Raw genomic sequence first — 22357 nt, 5'->3', positions numbered from 1 at the left:
ATTACAAACAAACAAACAAAATTACTTCTCCAAAACAATTATTTTTTGAAGGTCTATGGATGGAAAGCTGCAGTAAATTTTCCACAGTAAATTCCAACAAATATGGAAGATCTTGAAAGTGTTTTAGTCTAAGCAAATTGTTGTGGAAACATTTGCAAGCAGTTCCAAAAAATCAGACAGCATTATGTGCACGAGAGTACTGGAAAGAGACATCCTGAGACTTGCCTGCACAGCCCAGAGGTAGTCCAGACGCAGCTTCAAGTCCACCTGTCTCGAATGCAGTGCCAAAGCACAAGAAAATAGCAAAATGGCTAGTATTGGTTCATAGCCTCGCATATAAAAGGAGCCACCCCTTTAAAAATAAAAGGAAAGTGAACAGGTTATTCTAGGTTATTTTAATATCAAACATTGGGTATTTTTAGTATCAAAGCTTTAGTATGGAACATGTGGGTACCCTCTAATCACTAACCTTTTTGCAAGAGGCTCATACAGGCAGGGACACAGGTGACAGTAAATCTGATCATTGCATCACATTGACATTCAACCTTGCGAGGAACTTACGATAATACTCATTATTGTAATGTGTGTGCCTGCTTTTAATTAGAGATATATAAAAATTTAAAAAGCTCAGAAGCTTAAATAAGGTTGGAAGTGGCTAACGGCTGGCAAAATATGGATGGGAAGTTTTAGCAATTTTTTTTTTCTATTTCATATTAGAATTAGACTGCAATGATCAGCTGAGTTATGTTAGGAGAAAACTACAGAATAACATAGTAGCAGTTACTCATTCCCCCAAACTGATCTCCTGTTGATGAGTATTACTAGGTCCTGCAAGTATTTCTCAGGCACTGCTGAGTATATAACCCTAACATGGGCACAGACTGCTAGAAAACAGGTCATAGATGAACAGTCCATACTGTGACTGCCTATACAGAAATACTCAGCTTTGCAAGACACTTACCCCACTGCTTTTCTGTAACCACTGAGTTCCAGAATAACTATGTACAAAATTGTAACAAAAAGCAGGAGGATCATTTTTGGCAAGGAAGATACACGTAGGAATATTGCCAAGGTGAGCGTTCCCACTACGCAGGAAAGGAAAGCGTAGTGGGCTGTGTCGCATGGAAGTTCATTCATCGTTTTGTTTGTTCCGCCAGGAGAAATGATAACTATGGAACTGCTGGAATTGGTGTTCCAAACCCAAGGCATGCAGCCAACCTAGTAAGCACAGCAGAGGAAAGAAAGGGAGAAAGTTAAATACGAAATAATCAGAAATATAGTTGCCACTGACTGTAGTTCATTCTTAATTGGGAAAATATGGCCGTGGAGTTCTCAGATAGCCAGTTCTCTGCTTTAATAAAATCTCCCTCCTTTTCCTGGAACATTGTACTCAGTTTTCGGTGGGACACACACTCTTTGTTCATTAGATGCCAGCAAGTACAAACAATTAAAGTCTAGGCTTAGTTAACTAACTTCTCTTTCAGTGATCAAAACCAAGAGATTCTAAGGCTAACATCTTTCTCCTAAACTAAAGAACTTCCGTAAACATTTTATGTAGCCATTTGGGTGAGAAAGGTTCTTGCACACATTACAGAAAGAATCGTGTTTGTTTTATAGTCTGGACAAGCAGTTCTAGTTTCAATTAATCAAATCCAAAAACATATTATAATCTTTGATGGACAAGCTAAGCATGAATAATGCCTTTTCTCCACCTTAGAGCTGGTTCTGCTATGACATATGATTCAAATACAAGGCTTCATCTTTAATTATCCATGCCATTTCAAATATCCAAGGAGTTCAGTCTCCTCCCTAGGCTGGAAAAAATCGATGCATTTCCTCTGGGAAATTTGAGGAAATTTATCTTATCCTTACAAAGGCAATATCAGGTACACATCCCAGATCCATTAGGCAAGAAAGGGAAGAATCTCTGGCAAACGGTTAAGTCCCTGGAGCTCCAGTTTTAATTGCACTCCAATGTACGCCCTTTATCAAAGGAGAGGAAAAGAGTTAACATGAAGGGGGAAAGTGGGATGGTAGTGCAAAACTGATTATAACAGGCACCTCTACGTAAGCCCTACCTGTACTTAAGCATTTCTTTTGAAGTGTGTTATTAGACCTTTTTATTTCATCCTAACCACCAATAATGAAATTTTATAACATGCTGTGAAATAACTGATAACCTAAAAGATGATTAAGCAGTATGTTTGACAGGGAGTTGTAGTAATTTAAAAAGATGAGACATAATAGATAAAATATGAGTTAAATTCTTAACAGCTAACATTATGAAACGAGATCAGAAAGAGCGAAGTGAAAAATCCATTTAATGTCATTTTGTTCAGTGTTCTTCTTAAAAGCGCTGTTCATACCAAAGTCATCTGAAAACACAGGCATGCACGAGGGCTTCATAAATGATGTGCAATCCATTTAGGAAAACACCATCTGCTCTGTAACAAGACAGGTGAAATCTCAGTAGCTAGCTCCTCTCATACCTGTGAATTCTAGAGGCATTATTTTACAGGAGCTAATAGTTTCTACTGATTACACATTTCTCCTACGCATTTTAGTGGTTATGGGGTATTTTTCCTTCCATAAAGGATAAAATTATACTTATGAGGCATTCTAAGGTAGAAACTGAACGTCCACGGTTCTGCTGGAGGCCAGAACTTCCAATTTCTAGTCTGTGTTCTTCCACCAATGCACAATGTTGCCTTAGGCCTTACAATGTCTGGTGTTTTGTTTTTTTTTTTTTTTTTTTTTTTTTTTTTTTTTTTTTTTTTACTGTCTTCAGGTGGAGACAGTAGTACTTGACTGATTCACTTAGAAAAAGTAAGTACCAGGTATATTGGGGCTGATCCACAAAAAGTCTTAGCTGGCAGAATATTCATCTAAACAGCAAAGTACAGACCCCTTGCTCAGATGCTAGCTAGCTTGCAGGCACTGCAAATCTCTATGCTCTCAGCATGTTAGCAATCACATGTATGTCTATGTGCTTAGGGCTGTGTGTTTGTCACACAGCTGGAGTTCAGGAATTCCCAGAAATATCTGAACATCAGTAATTCCTGATACCTCACTCAAGCCTTTGGAATTCACAAGCAAGAGATCCACATGCAGATCACTGCCAGTGATCCCAAGTCATAGGGGTCAGCTTGGCAACTACTCTCAGGGCTAGTCCATGGACCAGTGAATATACAAAATATAAAACAAAGATCTTGGTACTTCAGTGAGCACTGTGAGTCCCTTATGGAAAGGGTGCCTTTCTATTGCTCCACATACATTGCCCATCTCCCACAGAAAAGCATGACAGAGATATCTGCCTCCTCAGCACTTCCATTGGTGCTTAGCATGCTATTTCGCATTCTTTCCTTAGGGTCCTAAAACACCTTTAATTCATTAACAGCCAAACTTGCTGCAAGTGAGTGTTGCGAATCCTAGAAGCAACTAAATGTCAAGTATTTAGGCAAAGTGTAAGCCCCATTTTGACATGAAATGCCACCATGTAGACAGAACTGCTAATCTACAGTAAAATAAGCTTACTTTTCAGAAGTATAGAGCAAATTTGCTTCATACAAGAGAGCATCCTAGCCATTAGATGCTAACGGATCTTCTAACTAGCACAGGGTAAACACCTCTTCTCATTACACATTATTGTCTTGATTTTAAGATATGATCATTTCAGATCTGCCTGGACTAAAAATATTGTGCTGTTATTATACAGAAATATGTTCTGTAAGTTGCCACATAGAAATAAGTAATGTTCCTCGACACCGTGCTTTCTCTGTCACAAAATATTAGCCATTAAAGTAGTTAGTAAGCAAGCTAATTATTTAAAAATAGTTTTCCAATGAATAACATAACATTTGCATACTATGTAATGCTAAGGTCTCATATAAACATTTCTATAGGTGTTGACTATGTATTATCTGTACGTTTTGCTAATAGTCTTGCCACTCAACACTGATTCATGGCAGTGAAATTTCAAATTACAGCAAAGAACTTTAAATTCAAATAAATGTCCTCTGCAAGCATAAATAATAAAATGAGTAGGAATTCACAGAATAGAATGTGGCATGCATTTAATAGAATTATAACAAGTTCTTAAACAGAATGCTAAATTTTGCGATACTTGATTTAAATACTCACCACACATCCTTGAGCCACAGAGTATATTAAGATCACAATGAAAATACACAAAATGGTACGAATTTGTATTGTCAGGCACCCTGGAAAACACTAAAAAATAGAAAAGAGAAAAATTTAAAGACGAAGATTTTAAAAATATTTTTTAAAGTGCGGTTGTTATTGTTTAGTAGGCTATAAAAAAGAAGTGAAGAAAGGATATGTGAATTTTGCCTGCACTATAAACTGATAAAAAGGCATGCAGTTGTAAGTGTACACATGTTTTAATGGTAATTGTATTTTTGGAAATAATAAATGTGAAATTATTATTATTATAAATTATTTTCACTACACTTAAAATTATTTGAAAGGTTAGTAGGATGTCTACTCACAATAAATACATTAAATTAGGATGCCATTTGATTTTTTTTCCCATGGAAAAAATACCCAAAGCATCTTTTGCCTTGCAAATTATCAGCTACAGATAGTGATCCAAGGGAACATACTGCAGTAGCATAGAATTTGGAAGTGATGTTTCTGTCTTCTGCTATAACAGTCACATTAAATGCCAGGATAGTTTTAACTATCAAGACCCATTAAAAATATTGAATTTGTCAGAGCAGAAAGAGTAGTAGAGGACAAAAAAGTCTGGTGGAGTGGAGTCTTGCTCATCTCTGTTTTCACTCTCAGTCCATCAATGGGAAATGTGAAGTGCTGTGAGCACACATGAAGCCAGTGACAGAAGGTGAGAGGAGAAGGATAAGTCTGTCAAGCACCAGTGCATATGCTTGTTTCAGCCATAGTGAGCTACTTTGGTCTCAGAGAAAGCTGCTTTCCTCCTCTTCCCCTTCACTGAGAGTGTTTGGGACATCTAGGGGGACCTAGGGGATGCACAACATGTCTTTGAGAGCACAGGAATTCTTTGGTGCCTTCAAGGGGCAAGAATCAGCTCCAGAAAACAATGAAATTTAAAGGTGGGGACAACCGTGTTTTGCTGAAAAGCAGAGGCTCAGATTCCTCAAGGCTGGATTTGACTTAAGATCAGATGGAGCGAGAGAAAGACTAATTTTTGGATGAAAGTCACGAGTCCCAAATAAAACCTGTCTATTTGCTGAGTAAAAACAATAAAAAAATGCAGCTTCCAGCAGGCTGAACAGCAGGGGCTTCTGTGGCCTTGAGACAAACGAAATCATGTACTGAAACGCCTCCTCTTCCTTTCACATGTGCACAGAAATTTCTTTTGTGTGTGTGACCAGAATTCAAAGTTTGAGAGAGTCACAGGTGAATTGGCTTCACCTGCATTGCAAAACATCAGCATACAGGAAATAGAGAAGCAACAAAAACCACGCATATTTTATGTGATTTGCAAGTACATTCTGGCTTCGATATAGATTAAGTTCACATAAGCATAGCTGGGAAATAATCAGTGTAATATCAGCAGTAGATTTGTATAAACACACTAAAAACAGAATGGGCTTGAGTTAAATGGGTTACACCAGCAACTAGTTTAACCCTTAGTACATTGAAACACTTACCGTGTCTCAAGGGACAGGATAAAGCAGTGTCAAAAATTACAAGATGAAAGAAGGGATAGAATATTTCTGCACGCCATCATCAGCATAGCTCATCATAGGATATTTCATGTTGGAAGGGACGCTCAAAAGTGGGTGCAGTATACTAGATGTGACCTAATGAGTGTTGAGTAGGAGGGATAATCACTTCCCTCGATCTACTCGCCCAGAATATTATCGGCCGCCTTTGCTGCTGGGGCACACCACCGGCTCATGTGCGCCTTGCTCAGCCATGACCTCCAGGGTCTTTTCCGTGGAGCTGCACCCCAGCTACTTTGTCCCCAGGCTATATTGTTTTTTCTTCCCAGGTGCCGAGCTTGGCATAGGTTTCTGCTGAATTCCTTGTGGTGGCCCATTCCTCCAGCCTCTCTAGGTACCTTTGAATGGCAGCTCTGCCTATGAGTGTGTTGGTTGTTCCCCCTAATTTGGTGCCCTCCTTCAACTCGTTCATGAAAAAAATTAAACAGGTGGGTCTAAGTTCCAACCCCTGCAGTATTCCACATGTTACTGGCCTCCAAGCAGAGTACAACTCATTAACCATTACCCTCTGAACCTGATCATCCAAAATGGTTTTTTTTTTTATCTCTTTAGTTGTCCACCCATATAGTTGTCTGGCCATCTCAATGGAAATCCTATGCACATGTGACATGAAACATGTGCATCTTTATCTACATAGATAAAATACCTTTACAATCATTTTGTATAAAATAAATACATTTATTCCATGAATTCATTTTGCAATAGAAGACATTTAAAAATGAATTCCTTATCATTCATAGACTTAAAAGCAGTAACAACAGAATCCTGGGAATCCCCATAGTTTGGAGATAATATCTCATGGTTAATAATGACAAAATAAATCAGCATAATGCTGATTCACAGAGAGGTCTGACACATTTCATAGCCATTAGTTTTGTGGTGCATATATGTTATAAAAGTTGACATGTTAATTTACTGAGTTAAAAAGGAAAAAAAAATATTAAAAGGTAAAGTATGAGAGAGATGTCTGAATTAAAGCTCTGCCTGGAACTTAAAAATTTATACTTCTGACTTTTGGTCCTTCTAAGATTGCATCTGCTCTTACAGATACATTACAGGTACAGTTAGATATTATTATAGTGATTTTATGAGTGGAGATGCTAAAGCACAGAGAAATTGAGTCACTTGCCCAGTGCAAAATAGCAAACAAGTGCCAGAAGACTGATTAGAGGATTGTTTAGTTTACAATCCTATACAGATTATATGAAACAAAACTTTTCCACACAATTTCAAACTGCTCTATCTGAATTTTTGTATATCTTTATTTTTGTAATGCCAAATTCAATTCTGTAAGGTACTGAATCACTAGAGGAATCTGGAATAAATTCAAAACCTGCTGACTGCCATGACAGCTGGAACAAACCTGAAGTTCACGCTAGCCCCAGAGAGAAGGCATAAAGAAGAGTGATTTCCTACAAACTTCAACTGTCTTTCTAGCATGCATACACAGAACAACAGAAGATAAACTACTGTGCACTTCTGAGGCAAAAGAGATCATCAAAATTACTCCCAAGTAATTATGTAAGTTTATAAATAAAGACCTGCTCTGTACCAGATACTCTGCTAATTAAACTATTTATGTTTCCATGATAACAATTACTCTCCTCTTGCCAAAGGGCATTTTTGTTAACTAAAACTCAATGTGTGCTAATCAGCAGAACTGATTAACTGTGTAGGTGTTTTGTCCTGATATTTGTCTGAAAGGACTGAATTTAGATCAAGATAGTAAAGACTTATTTCACCAGAAAATTAGTCTGCAGATCCTTTATTGGGACCTGGCACGTTTTCTCTTTCTACAACAACCAAATGTCCTACTGCTTCATTACTGTTGTGAAAATGTAATGCAGGCGAATTAATCATTACTAAAGGTTTTGTAAAGGCCAGGGGTGGGTGCGCATGTAAAACATTGTCCTTCACTGTTAACGGGAGCTTTGGCAGGAAAAGTTTTGAAAAGAGAAAGGAAGTTAGCAGGACTTTACACTCAGACATCAGGCAGAATGGAAGGGACAACTAGCACATTCTGTAGCTGGAAAGGAGAAAAAGTCAGGTTGAAGCAGTTGTTTATCTGGGCACTGGAATGATTCTACAGCTAGTGGCAGATATTCAGGTAAGATGCTGCAAAAGAAAATGCATAGCGTTAATGCCACAGAACCCATTCTGCACTGCTGTAATGATGGCTCACACAAAAAGTCTACCTTCATGGAAATCATGTTTTTGGAGTTCCTAATATATTACATTGCAACAAATCAAACACAGATTTCAGAACAAGACTTCAAACTCTCTGATGCTGTGAAGCAGGCACTGATGCTCCATGTTCCAAAGGACAAACAAAGCTTTCACCGAAAGGAAGAATAGTCATAAAATCTTAAACCACTTACTTGTACTCGTGTGACATGTAGGTACATAATACAAGCCACTAGGAAGCATATGCAGAACACCAGGAGAACAAGAACTATGGTACTCCTAGAATCAAAACACAGTAGAAATAAAGCAGTGCAACTCTGTCTTAGATGAGAATCAATAGAATAAGAGTCCTTCTGAACAAGTATGTTAGATGAACACTGGAGGAGTTCCCCCTCAATCCTGCCGTAAAACTAACAGTCACAGGGGAAATTCTGGTAGCTTCTTTCCCCATTGTTTTACTTCAGATTTGACAGCAAAACGTGCTGCTCTCAAGAACAAGAAATCTGTAAATGTTCTTGCATGTGGTATCCACTTGGACCTTAGCAGCGAAATCAAAGTATCTCAAAAATTCAACTGTACAGTGTCTCAGGAGTGAAGAGTGCAATCCAACTACTTGGCCTTCAGGCCTTGGCAGTTGTGTAACAGATACCAGATTCTTCACAAAGGTGCTGTAATAATTCTTAATCTTTCTTCTCCTGATCTCCCAAAATAGGCCCACTCTCTATCAGAAGAGGGGTATTGGCCTGGCATGTCCCTCCTCTAGCAAGCCTCTGTTATTGAAACAGTACCTTATGAATGTGAACAACCTGGCTAAAATTAGACCACCAGTGCTGGTACTCTGATTTATGCTAGGGAATAGTCTGGTCTCATGCCAGCTATGGGACCATGGCTACAACAGTAGCATAACATGCCCCTCACACCTTTTTCCTAGTCTTATGAGAACAATTCAGCCAGATCAGAAGATACGAATTGTAGCTGCATCACAGAAACACAGAATGATTGAGGTTGGAGGGGACCTCTGGAGGTCCAATCAGGAGTCCAACCCCTCCTGCTCATAAAGCACATTTCCCAGGACTTATCCATGTATGCATGCATACATATGTATGTGCCCTTGACTATCACTGAGGAAAGGCTGCTAATATTATAGGATTATAACACTGGAAGAAAGAGAGAGATCCCTCCTGCTGTAGAATTTCTCAGTATTTGGCCTTGATTCCAAATTCATGTAAGAATTCCCACTAATAGACCAGCAGGGGAAAGGCTGTTGTGTACTATGCAAATCCAGAATAGGGAGGTGACTAAATACTGACATAGTGTGAATTCTAAATACAAGTACTAATAGACAGCAGACTCCCTCATGATTTTAGACAACTGGATTTTATTCAGGATGGTAGAACATTACAAAAAAATGCAGGGGTTATGATTGCAATGGTGTTTTTTAAGGCAGCAACAGCAAACAACTGCTGCTCCTTGACAGAGATTTGGGTTGGCAATAGTAACAAAGAGCTATAGTGTTTTTTAAAATGCAGCATATGATACCAGGAAGGTTCACCATCAGTGCTTTTAGTGGCTACGCTGTATGTGTGCCTCCACAACGGACAGCTTAGTTTGATGTGAACATACCCTTACTTTCACCAACTCCATCTGGGGACATAAATACCTCTTGAGCCGAAAAACTGTTTTGCTCAGATGATCACAAGAGCTGTGAGAATGCCAAGCCCATTGCTTTTTGCGTATTTATGCAGCAACTGGCTTTCTTACAGCATTTTCTCCCCTCTAGATTTTGAACCTCCTGCTTGGAATATTGTGATACTTGTCAAACACCATTATTGTCACCTCTCTCATTACAGTAATACATTACACTTCTTGTCCTGGCTGTTGCATTCTCTCATCACACTCATAACTACTTTTGGCAATTTAAATAGCATCTTAAAGTTCAAGGTTTTGTGGAGAGGGGAAAATTTTACGCTACTTCCAAAGTTTCAGTCTAACTCATGGTCGCATCTGGTGTCACTACTAGAGAAGGGTAAGATCAGGCTGATACTTTGATGGTCTAAGTACATCTCCCATAGATATTGGAAGAAATAACTTTGATAATTCAGCAGGTGGCTTTTCTAACTGGCCAGTAATGAACAAGTCCACCAGTGTGCCATTCAATGGTGGCATTCTGCTGGAGCTCCTATGCCTGTCAGATTGGAGCTTCAACTGTATCTCCGTCCAGCTGGTCTTTAAGAAGTGATGGTACTTTTTGGAAAGATTACAAAACCTGCCATGTTATATGATTCATTGAAAGTCATTCCAGTTTCAACAAGGCTACTATTCTTCGCCTCTCCCTGTTCTAAAATGCCATGTACTGCAGCAAGCCTTTACTTTAGAAGCAAGTGGAACAGTTCTTAACTGTGCTTCAGTTAGTCAGCAGAGGTCTATGGTAATTACATGATTTCTGTAAGTGGCTTGGAATTGTCGAGCTGAAAGGCATTATGTAACAACTTTAAATGGTGATTATTACTATTTAGCAGTACTGGTGTCTCTCAAACTTTCTTTTAAAAATAATAACACCATATAAAAGTAAGTATTATTCTAACTGGGGATGCGTAAACAGAAAAGAGCCCGGCTAGTAACGAGATTTTCAAAAGCATTACTCTGCGGCCAATTCTATTCCCATTGAAATCCTAATAATAAGTAAAAGTGTCGTAACTCTAATTTTGAATGTTTTTGATATCTTATATGAAAAAGAGTATTTTAAATCATTCTTATAATCTGAAAAATAATTAGATCTACTTATTATAACCCTTAGATGTGAAAGCAAAGTCTAACCACCTTTTTCTTTAGTAAGCATTCATATAGAATGGAGAAATCTCAGAAATAATTGCTTAAATATATTATTCAGAAATAAGCAATAAATCAAAACACATCCCTAAATACATCATGAGCATTTGTCTATGTCTCTTTTAGTGCAACCAAGGTCTGACTCCAGCTCATATGTGAATGGCCAAACAAACCTTGCATTAGGCAGCTTTGTACACATAATGAGAGCATTGATCCAAAAAGCTCAATGCAGGCTATAAATTTGTGTTGAAAAGCTAGATGGATACTTCAGTGCTTAGTCCCTAATAAGCTCTGTATAGCTTTATCTATACTGCTATCAATACCCAAACTAAGTGGTTCAAAGCTAGCTCACATGCATCTAGAAAAGTTACAGTAACACCTTTATTTTCAGTGTAGAAATGTTTTAAATTAAATCTAGTTTTGCAGATTACAGCATTTTCTTCTTCCAAATACATCCTTCCAAAAATTATAAAGAAAAAAAAAAGAAGAGAGCAGGGAAGCATTTGTTTTAAATAAGCCAGCTATTACTAATCTCATGGTTGCTTTGGGCAAATGGAAGAGATAACAGTCAGATTCAGAACACACCAAGAGAGACTTTCCAGGCTGAGAAGCTGCAGACCTGGCGCTAATAATCTCTGTTTGAATTCTCATTCCAGAGACTTTAATGTTTTGAATTTGTGCAGGATGCCTGAGGACATTCCACTTTGAATTATAACGGCAAAAGACAGAAACTTACTGTGGTATTATTAGAAGGTAGACAAGGCCAAATAAGGCAGCTAGAATTAGTGAGAGAACTACAGCACTGGTGAAATACTCATCCTGAAGCTGGTGATACTGTTAAAGAAAGGAAACAGATGAAGATAGTGAGCCTTTTCCACCTTAGTGATTCTCAGCAAGAAGGAACTACAGCCTAAAATAAAACAAGCCTCTAGCCTTTTAAAAATATGGGAATAAACATTACTCAATTCACATAAAAAATAGATGAGGCATGTTTACGTACGATTTTCCTTGATAACCACCTGCTTCAGCTGCTCCTATCGGTCCAGACATTTATTCTTCAATTTGGAATTAGTCTGAGCTGGGCTAGCTTGTTTTTCAAAGCAAAAAGGATTCAGACATTTTGAAGCAGCAGGAGGTGCTCCCTCCTTCCCGCACCTATTCATCATAAAAAAATCACCAAAACCCCCTATGGCTGCCTGCAAGGGGCACTGTCACCACAGATGTTCTCAAAAGCACATAAAACAGTGGATTGAGAATAGCTCCTAATAGGAGATGCAGGCCTATTTTTCAGCAATTACTGTTTCCGATTTTAACAAAATCATGATGCTTACAATAGAACACATTTCAGGGGCTAAAATTATGTCAGTGTTTTCTCAGAAGGATCTGAATTTCAATCTCATTTGCACCACCATAAACTATAGTTTATTTCTATCAGTTAGACAGAGTTATTCTAAATTTATACCAAATCAACTGAGACTGTGTTGTGATCATAACCTTAGAAGGCAAGCAGCTGAGTAAGAATATATGCATGACTTTTAAAAATAAGTAGAAATTGAGGCCAGCGCTTTGCATACTCTAACCCCGCAATACAAATTGAACATAGTACAGTGTCTGGTGCAACAACCTCAGAAGATTTTCTCAGGGAATAAAGTTTACAGCAAATATTTCCAAATTATTGCATGTTCATATTATTGTTGTATACTTGCTATGCTTGTCTCTAGTTTTAAAGAGGAAAAAGCGTGAAATACAGAGCTATCTGGGAAAACACATTCTTTGAATTAAGAAATGACAAGCCAGGTCCTGATGTCTGAGGATATTTTGTGTTGCTAGATTAAAAAAAGAAAAAAAAATCAACCATATGAAAAAACATTTTTGAAGTTTTAAATATTTCCAGAAGACATCATATACTTGACATGAAACATTCCATTCTCTTCAGTAAACCTCATATACTTTAACTGTCATACACAGAGAACTTTCTTATTTTGAAAGCAAACAGTTAAAATTCAATAATAAGTCACTGTGGAAACTTGAAACCAAAGTTAAAATTCCAGACTTTAAACAAAATTCAGTCCAATGTGGCACACAGCCTCCCGATTTGAAACAGTATCCTAGACTATCTACGTATCTAGACTATCTATGGTACCCTAGACTATCTAGACTATGATGTGACTTGCGGTGGAAAAATAAATTATAGGCTACTGCCAAATTAATCCAAAACCATATTACTTTTGCTTTTTTCTCACTTAAGATAAAGCTTAAAAACCCAAACAAAACCCATACAACGTAGGAATGAACAGCTTTACTTTGATAACTCTTCTGCCACATATACATTTAAAAAACTGGAGCAACTTCACTCCTTCACAGTCACACTGGCATGAGATCATAACCTTTATCCAAGATTTAAGTTTCTCTTTTTATTTTATAGGATGGGTAGGGTCAACCCTTATCAGGGTATATGTGCAGAGGGAAGCCTCTTGCTGTCATTCTCCAGAACAAAGAAGGAGCCACATTGCCACAAGACATCATTACACATGTGACACAAACCGGGCACTTCAGGGAAGTAACAGGAAGACCAAAACATGGGAAATGTAATACAATGAAGGGGGGAAGCTTTATGAGGAGAAAGATACGGATCTTCCTTTTTATCCTCTCCAAGGGCTTCCACAGGAGGTGGAGACACTTCTTCTTAGTTAAGAGAGTCCAGAACATTAATTGAAGACAGTGAGTAGAGTTTAGTTACTGGCTGAAAACAACCAAGCAAACAATACTAGCTAGCCCACAATCAGCAAAATCAGTCAAATAATTTAAAGAAACTTACTTTATTCTCACGTTCTATTTGTTTATACTTCAGGGTAATGAAATTCAAGTCAGCCATCTCAGATTCAGTTTGCCGGGCCTCTATCAAACGGCTGATGTATCTGTTTACTCGAGTTCCTGGAGTGTTGTATACAACATTTGTAGAAAAAGAGGAACGATTCCTGAGTTTTTCAGAGGCTGTCCTTAATGCTCTCCTCTGTAGCACAGATGAAGAAAGAAGTATATATTTTATTAATACTGAAATTTATTATTGTTATTCATATTATCTCAAGTTCACAGCCAAGATGAGGATTTCATTAAGCAAGGTACTACAAACGATACTTGTCTCAGTATGATTACTACCTCATTAAAATCAATGACAAAATTCCCACTGCTTTCCAGGATTTTAATTTTCATCTTCTGAAGTCCCCTTTACATATTGCCCTTTCTGAAACTTCTCTGTCACTAAGGAAATATACAGTTTGACCTAACCAATGTGACTTTATCTAGCAAAATGGTTGGAAATGTTTTTATAGTGAAAGATGTGAAGCTCTGGACATCATGAAGACAAGATAACCAGGCTATTAATGAGACAAGCAATGTTCTACTGTCCAAAACTGTCCAAGTAACAACACATACTGGAAAAGAAAATCTTCCTTAATCTCTTGCATAATGACTACAGGTGACTCTAGAGATTCCAAAATACCCAGTATTCCTACTTCTAACTCACCCGAGTGGCTCTCTTTTTAAGACCTCTTGGGCATGCTTCGAGGACACTTGCAGATCTGGCTGGAGCACTCTAATAAATGATCAGTTATCCACAACTGCGTTTCACTGGAATTTAGTCTTCCATAATAGCACAACTGACCAGATGATCACTTACAGTTCTTTATAGTGCAAAAGATTTATCTCAAAGTATATCTGAAAAGGATTTTAGAAAATCTGTCTCACTTTTTATTAAGAGATACTAGGGCACTCACAGAGATGGCAAACAGCATCTCAACCATGATGCTGGAAACCTTCAGCTGAGGGAGACGTAATTTGCACCTCTAGGGCTCAATCTGTACTAGTATGTATGTGTACGCCTCAACACACATTAAAAGGATCAACACACATTAAAATGCCCTTGTACCTGCAGAAATTCTTAAACATGGAGTAAGAGAGAGGTAGACCAGCATTTTAACAGGGAAAAAAAAAAAAAAAAAAAAAAAAAAAAAGCCTAATGGTTATCACATTGAGCAGGAAGGAAGATACATCAATTAAACATCCTTTTCACTTCAAAGGAGGTCAAGTCTTACTTTCCAGAAGGGTTTTAATGACAGGCTATAAAGACTATTCTGGGTTTGAATCTCCATTCATTCCTACTGCAGGAATGATACAATTGCAAAGCAAATAATCTGAGATTCTTACAGAGCGAGCAAGGAGATATGTGTGACTTCACAACGCAATGTTTAGGGCATTCACCAAGAGTGATGAATGTCTTGAATTTCATACCATCCTCCACACACTGTGCATTTTCTCTAATCACTACCTGAGGTGAAATAACTGATGTCGGGGAGCCAGGACCAGGACACAGACTCCTCCTGTTGTCAGCTGAATGCTGTAAATGTAATTGAAGAGTCAAGGTGCCTCTGGTTGGCCCTCCAAAATAAGCCTATTCAGGCAAGTTAAGCTACTTTTGTGTAGTTAAAATAATATATATATATATATACACATATATTTATCTAACACCTGCGGAGTTCAAGAACAGCATTCAAAACATGAAATGACAAGTCTGCTCAGGGTAAAAGACACTTTTGCTCAGAATATAATCAGCAGACTCTTTGGTGCTTCTATCATCACGTTGTTATAAAAAGACAATTTCTCAGTCCAGAGCAGTCATCAGCCCGCTTTTTAAAGGCTATGTTACAAAATACCCTTCTAAACCAGATGATAAAAAGCAGTGGTCACCACCATTCAGGTAATTCAGTAAGAATGGCAGTTTCCCATCTTACCCCACATGAAGCAGTTCTTGTAAGAGCCTCACTGAACAAAAAACGATCAACAATAACCCATTAGCTAACGTATCAATCTGTATTACATATATATTTGAATACTTATGAACAGTGGAAAGGGGTAACTGCAGGCGGATAAGTTAGCTTTGTGATCTCAAAAATAATCGATCTTAGCAAAGATAAAACACGTTTCAACATTTCTGTTTTGCTAGCTACATATGTAGAGCGATGGTAGTATCAGTTTTATATGACTATGACACTACATGAAGCACTTTTCTTCACAATATCAGATCCCATTACTTGTAATGTTGTCTGTGGTGTAAGAACTAATTATTTCAGTATGAAAAAATATCCTTGGGGATATACATGGATAAGACTTTTCAAACCTGAACTTCTGTTTTTTGTTGCCCACAACAGAAATCTTAGTCTGACAATGATTATCTTTTATAAACATTTCTAATCATAGATAAAGATATTCCCTTATAGAAGAGATTTTTTGTAACCCAAATGGAAGCCTATATATAGTAGTAGTGGTGAGAAAAACAATTTTTAACTAAAAAACCCTACTTATTTATTTGAAAATCTGGAATAAGAATAGACAATGGAAGTTATTCTTGTATATGGAATAAACTCTGTTATCTATTATTCTATTCTAAATAGGGTTACAGTTACCTTGCTTAATCAGATTAGCTATTGCTCACATATAATTACCTTTGCTAGGTATCCTATCCTTTTTTTCTAGTATTATTTCATACAGTAGACTTGCATGATGTCCCATTTATGGTCAAGATACAGCATTTTGCTGGAAATTAAATAGATAAATAAATGCTCCAGTATTGTACTGGCTTCAAAGCCTTAATAGCAATAGCTAGTTTTACATGATTTGAGGACTAATGGTCTCTGAATAGACCTTGGATTGCAACACAGTCTATTTATATTAAAGCCTTATGTCATATTCCATGATAAATATCCCCTATCAGGTACAAATACTTGGAAGAACTGTTTCAGTTAAAGACAGCATTTTAGAAATTCACTCTGAATGTTCTGACATGATAAAATGTACATCAGATCTCCAGCAAATCCATATCTGGATTTTCTGTGTATGCTACCATATTTATACATACATACACATAAGACACATCATAAAGGATTGCATATGCTTCAAAGAATGTATGGGTTACTTTTTTTAAATACTCAGAGGACAGTACTAATTCACAATTGAAAGATCATATTCAAGACTGATATTGTCTGTGGACAATTTTAAGAGCAAACTTGGAGTTTCTGAACATCCTCGCTAAAATTCTGTTTTAAAGGAACTAACAGAATATTTTACCCCCACAGAGGAAATACATGCATATAGAAAATCCAAAAGTAGAAAATTTATAATGCTGTCTGAAAGTAAGATTTATATTGAAACTTTAATAGATATCCTTACTAAAAGAGAGTAGAACAACCAGTAAAGATGAATTCATCTGCTGACTTGGAGCATTCATGTAGCAACCTATGTAATACTGCCATCTGCTGGCAAAGAAGGTGAAACTAGCAACTCTTCAAACTTCCCCACCCAAACCCATACCGATTTATGGTTAGATTCACGCACAGAAAAGCAATTATGAGTTATAGGATTCCTTGCCATTTAAGACTGTTGTGTTTGATACCCATATTAGGGACAAAGAGGAATCTCTTTTACAAATCACTTGCCTTTCATTTTTCAGAGAGCCATCTAGCAGTTCAAAATTATTCGGCTATTTTACATTTGGTGCCACGAGCTTGAAATTGTGGTGGATGCAAGATATGAAAGACTAGCTCTCAGTAATTGCTTAAGCAGCCTCAGAAAATCTAATACCTGTGAAAAAAGCCCTCAGCAGTAGATACATAGGATGCCTGTGCTGATTCAGTGTCAGAGGCACTTCAAACTGCAGACCAGTTATATTTGAGCTTCTTTTCCACTGAGAGACCCTTACATGCATTTCCTGTGAGCCCCGGGTCAGGAGAAACCTCAGAAACTCCACTATCAGCTGGCCAGGTCACCTCCCATCTTCTCAGTGCAAGGCTGGTTCATGTGATCCTGAAACCCATGCCTGAAGAGCCCAAAGGAATTACCTTATCGTCATCCTCGCATGTCATGACATTGGAGAAAGGAATCTCCGCCTTGAACATCTTACGACAGTGCATGAGCTGAACAAGCAGGTAGCAGACTGTCTTGAACTTCATTCTTTTGGCAGGCTTTATGTCTGAGAGAATCAGTCCAGGAAATATCTGTTGATTAGAAAAATATTATTTATAACTGTCATTATAGTCACATATGGACGTACATACATACAGCCATTGACACCATCTAGCGGTCAGAATAAAACAATATCATAACACAATAATTCTGATCAAGATGCAATGTATCTTGATAAATATCTTGTATTTGCAGACGTAGACTACTTCATTTTTTTTAACCTGATGCATAAATTCTACTGAACAGATGGTATTTAAGCACATACCCTACATTTTGGAAACTTTTTCATATAAAAATAAAGAGTATTTAAAAAAGAGCATTAATGTCAAACACAAAAGAGGCAATATTTGTATTTCTTCAACCTTAAAATAATCTCTGGATAAAACAAAGGAAAACAATAAAGAGGAGATTAGCATTCTTATGAATTGCTTTTAAAAATATACAATTACAGTCTTGTTCTTATTTATTTATTCTCTTAATTTAGCTTCTGGGAAGCTCAGTAAAAGCAGAAGAGGATAGTTTTTGCTTTAAAGATACATGTGCCTGTGCGCCCTAAAAGCAGACTTTGAGGCACTGTGATTATATGTTACATCCCATTTCTTCAAAGCAAGAAGCTTTATACCACAGAGAAATATTCTCACAGGGTTGTGCATAACCTACCCCCTGTATCACTGAGGTCCCAGTTCAGCAAGGACAAGTACATTCTTGGTTAACTTTTAAGCACGTGTTTAACTCATACTGCCTTTAGCACACCCCAAGTACCTGTTCAAATGCCTTCATAGATCTTATTAAGGTCCACCCTTTATTCTGCCCTCTGCATTTATACCAATATCTTACCTACGCTACTGGCATGTGAAAAGCATCCCTGAGAAATGTAAAAGCATCCCATACTGTAACAACATGGGAATAAAGGTTTATAAAATTAATCTATTCTGTAACAAAAATAATTAAGAAACAACACAGGATTTGGTCTGAGTGTTTCTAAACACAAAAGACACAGAGCAAATCACACCCCAAAATCATTTTTGAAATGCTCTATAAAACACAAATGGCACTGAGGATTTGCTGTCCAGTCTTCACAACATGATGATTTACCACAACAATTTACATCACTGCTTAAACGATCAAGAAATAAAGAATGAGGTAATTTGGAAGCATTTGCTTAATGCATTTTTTCATGGATATCTAAATTCTGAGAGAATGGGACAAATGACCCCCTGCTTATACCCTGAATGGCATCTCAGATATTGGTTTATGCTGCTTAACATGTACAACTATTTGCATCTTCTACAGAATCAACAGTGTACCCTAATGAGCTATTAGTTCTCTGTTCAGTCAGTTACACTGTAACCATGAAACACCAAATGACTTGTGTAAGAATAGTTGCCCATTTTTATTAGCATATGATTATGTTCTAAACATGTGACATGCTTTAAATGGGAAAAGGTTCCTAGGTGTGCACATGTACATTATTGTCCACTGAAAGGGTGAATAAAGCCAGGTAACATAACCTGCACTATACTGCACAACCATCAGCTGGAGTCCAAAAGGACACTAGTATAATGCATAATTTCTTGATTAAGTATAGCTTAAGAAGATCTCCACTGAGACATTCCCAGTATAAACTTTCTCTTTTGAGGACTTTCTGGTAGAAGACTCATTGCTGGATTGCCATAACCACCTAGAATATTGTATAATACTGTAATACTGTATAAGCGTATTCACATATTAAATAGCTCAGGACATCAAGTAGATTATTCCTGGTAGACATGGGTCTAGAGCTGGAATATGGCAAATATGTTGTAACATTTGCACTATCTAAAACATAGGTGCTAATAACTCTATTTACAAATGTTTCTAATGTAACTCCTCTCAAAGCACTATTTTTCTCAGTCTCCTTATCAACCTTTTGATGATACAACAAAAACAAGCAAGACTCTATTTCTTGAAACTAATTCTTGTTTTGCCTGTTGTCTCATTTAGGACAAAGAGATAAAAAGGCACAGATGCGACCAGGTATATTACATCTCAAGAGATCATGAGCTTTCCCTTCTATATGTTGGTTACAAACAGCTCAAACCTTTCCACTGTGGACATTGTTGCATTAACTAGGACATTTTCATTTTTAGGACTCCACTAGACTAGCTCAGAAAAGATGCTCTTCAGATGAGTACAGAGCTACAGGGGTTTCCTGAAAGCCTTCATTAAGGAAATGCCACAGAAGACCAGGTACAACATCTTGCTAGCAAAAGATCCAGGGCATGACTGAGAAAGGGGAGAACATGGATACAAAAGTAGTCTCCTGCACGGACTGTAAGTCCTACAGTAAGAGCAGGATTTAAGCTTTCCTCAATGCAAACTTCTTAAAGTAGCTGCATTTCTGAGTACAGTCAGATGCTTGAAAATTTGCAGTTAATATATTTTGTCACAGGTAGTGTGCTCCCTGCACACATGGGATTCCCTTCAAATACATATATTTGTATGTATTCCTGAATATATCTTTAAAGAAATAGGTAGAGTAAATATTTTGGGCTGACACCATCCACTGCTCTTGTCTTTTGTAGAGTTTATCAGCATATATTATTTCAGTGGTGTACAAGCTTTGGAAATATATAGTTGATTCAAATCAAAGTCTTTTAGCTCAGATCACTCAAAAAATGGAGAACTGTGTCTATTTTGGGGCTCCTCAATACAAGACAGACACTGACAAACTGCAGTGAGTTCAGCAGAAGGTCACCACAATGATTTGGGTGCTGAAGCATATGACATATGAAAACTGTCTGAGCGAATTCAGTCCTTTTAGCCTGAGCATGAGAGTACTAAGGAGGAATCTAATAGCTGTCTTCAGCTGCCTAAACAGGTTATAGAGGAGATAGAGACAGATTCATTCCAAAGATGCACAGCAAAAGGACAAGAGGTAATGGATGTAAGTTAAAGCATGGGAAATTCCAATTAGCCATAAAGAAAAGATTTTTTTAAACATGAGGGTGGTCGAACACTGTAGCCAGTTCCCCAGTATGTTGCTGGGGACTGACCTGCTGGAAAACAGCTCTGCAAAGAAGGACCTGGGAGCTCTGGGTAACAATAAATTGACCACAATCAAGCAATGTGTCCTTTGGCAAAGAAGGCCTGTGGTGTCACAGGAAGAGTGTTGCCAGCAGGTGGAGGGAGGTGATCCTGCCCCTCTACTCAGCCCTGGTGAGGCCTTATCTGGAGCACTGCATACAGTTTTGGGCTCCCCAGTACAAGAGAGACATGGAGCTACTGAAGGGAGTCCAGTGTAGGGCTACAAAGATGGTCAGAGGACTGGAGCACCTCCCCATGGAAATGCTGCAAGAGCTGGGCCTGTTCAGCCTGGGGAAGAGAAGACTAAGGGGGGATCTTATTAATGTGTACAAGTATCTGAAGGGAGGGTGTCAAGGGGACAGGGACAAACTCTTTTCAGTTGTCCCGTGTGACAGGACAAGAGGCAATGGGCAGAAATTGAAGCACAGGAAGTTCCTCCTGAGTATGAGGAATTTCTTTGCTGTGAGAGTGACAGAGCACTGGAACAGGTTGCCCAGAGAGGTTGTGGAATCTCCTTCTTTGGAGATATTCAAAGCCCGCTGGAATGCAACCCTGTCTAGCATGCTCTAGGTGACCCTCTTGAACAGGGGGTCTAGATGATCTCCAGAGGTCCCTTCCAACCTCAACCATTCCATGTGATTCTGTAAGAGGCTGAAGGTTCTTCATCTTGGAAGATGCCCAAAACTTAGTTAGACAAGGCCCTGAGCAACCTGATGCAATTTCAGAATTGAATCAAACTTTGAAACTGGCCTTGCTTTGAGCAGGGGTTTTGGCCAGATGACCTCCAAAGGCCCCTTCCAAATTAAAGTACCATCCAATTTTACAAAAACAAGTGGAACATGTATAGATTCTGCTCTTCACGGCAGGCCTAGGCCCTAATCACCCAAGTGACATTGCAATACACACAGCGGGGCACACTGGCAGTTCTCAGATTATGTATAAACTATATATGACTTTTTTTTTAATTGGGCAATTGCAGGGTATGCAGATTTTGCACTGAGAGTGGGGAACTTCTATTCTACTACTATATATACAGCACAAAAGCATACCTAAAGAAAGGAATTCTCTCCCACTTTGATCTCATATATCTCATCTCTTTTTTTTAATACTATTTTTACTGCAGAACAGTATTTTCTGCTATAACAAAATTCCAAGTGGAATATTTCAATGAGCTCACCTTCTGCAGTAAGCCTCTGATAATAGCAAGAAATGCAGTAGTCTGTTGAAACAGATTAAAAAAAAAAAAACCAAAAAACAAAAAACAGGCATCTTTCACTGTCTTCTCTCTGAACTTGCTCCAGGCTAGCATTATAGGAAAGCTGGACAGCAGCATTCTCATTCCAGCTCATTCTGTCAATGTATTTTACTTTCACACTTCTTGTTTTGACCCTAGGGATCATCCCTTATTCTGCTTTCTGCTTATTTGCGTCTCGATTTTAGGAAAGGTTGGTTGTTTGCTGCAACCCAGCCAACAAATCAGGTTAAGAGCTGGGATTTTCTACCAGAGCACTATGAAAGCGGTCAGCCAGACTATC

The 22357-nt window shown here is 37.9% G+C and overlaps 1 protein-coding gene across 1 annotated transcript in view; it reads right to left on the bottom strand.

Annotated features, from left to right (window-relative positions):
- ADCY1 (adenylate cyclase 1) overlaps positions 1–22357 on the bottom strand; it is a 155000-nt gene that overhangs the window by 17086 nt on the left and 115557 nt on the right. The window contains exons 8-14 of the mRNA XM_062567932.1: positions 17633–17788; positions 13558–13752; positions 11476–11573; positions 8105–8189; positions 4141–4230; positions 962–1218; positions 222–352 (exon numbers count right to left, since the gene is read on the bottom strand). Coding sequence (XP_062423916.1) covers positions 222–352; positions 962–1218; positions 4141–4230; positions 8105–8189; positions 11476–11573; positions 13558–13752; positions 17633–17788 — 1012 coding nt within the window. The remainder of the gene's footprint in view (positions 1–221; positions 353–961; positions 1219–4140; positions 4231–8104; positions 8190–11475; positions 11574–13557; positions 13753–17632; positions 17789–22357) is intronic.

This window comes from Rhea pennata, chromosome 2 (assembly GCF_028389875.1).
Source record: "Rhea pennata isolate bPtePen1 chromosome 2, bPtePen1.pri, whole genome shotgun sequence".
Lineage (NCBI taxonomy): Eukaryota > Metazoa > Chordata > Aves > Rheiformes > Rheidae > Rhea > Rhea pennata.
This window is presented reverse-complemented; position numbering and strand designations above follow the sequence as displayed.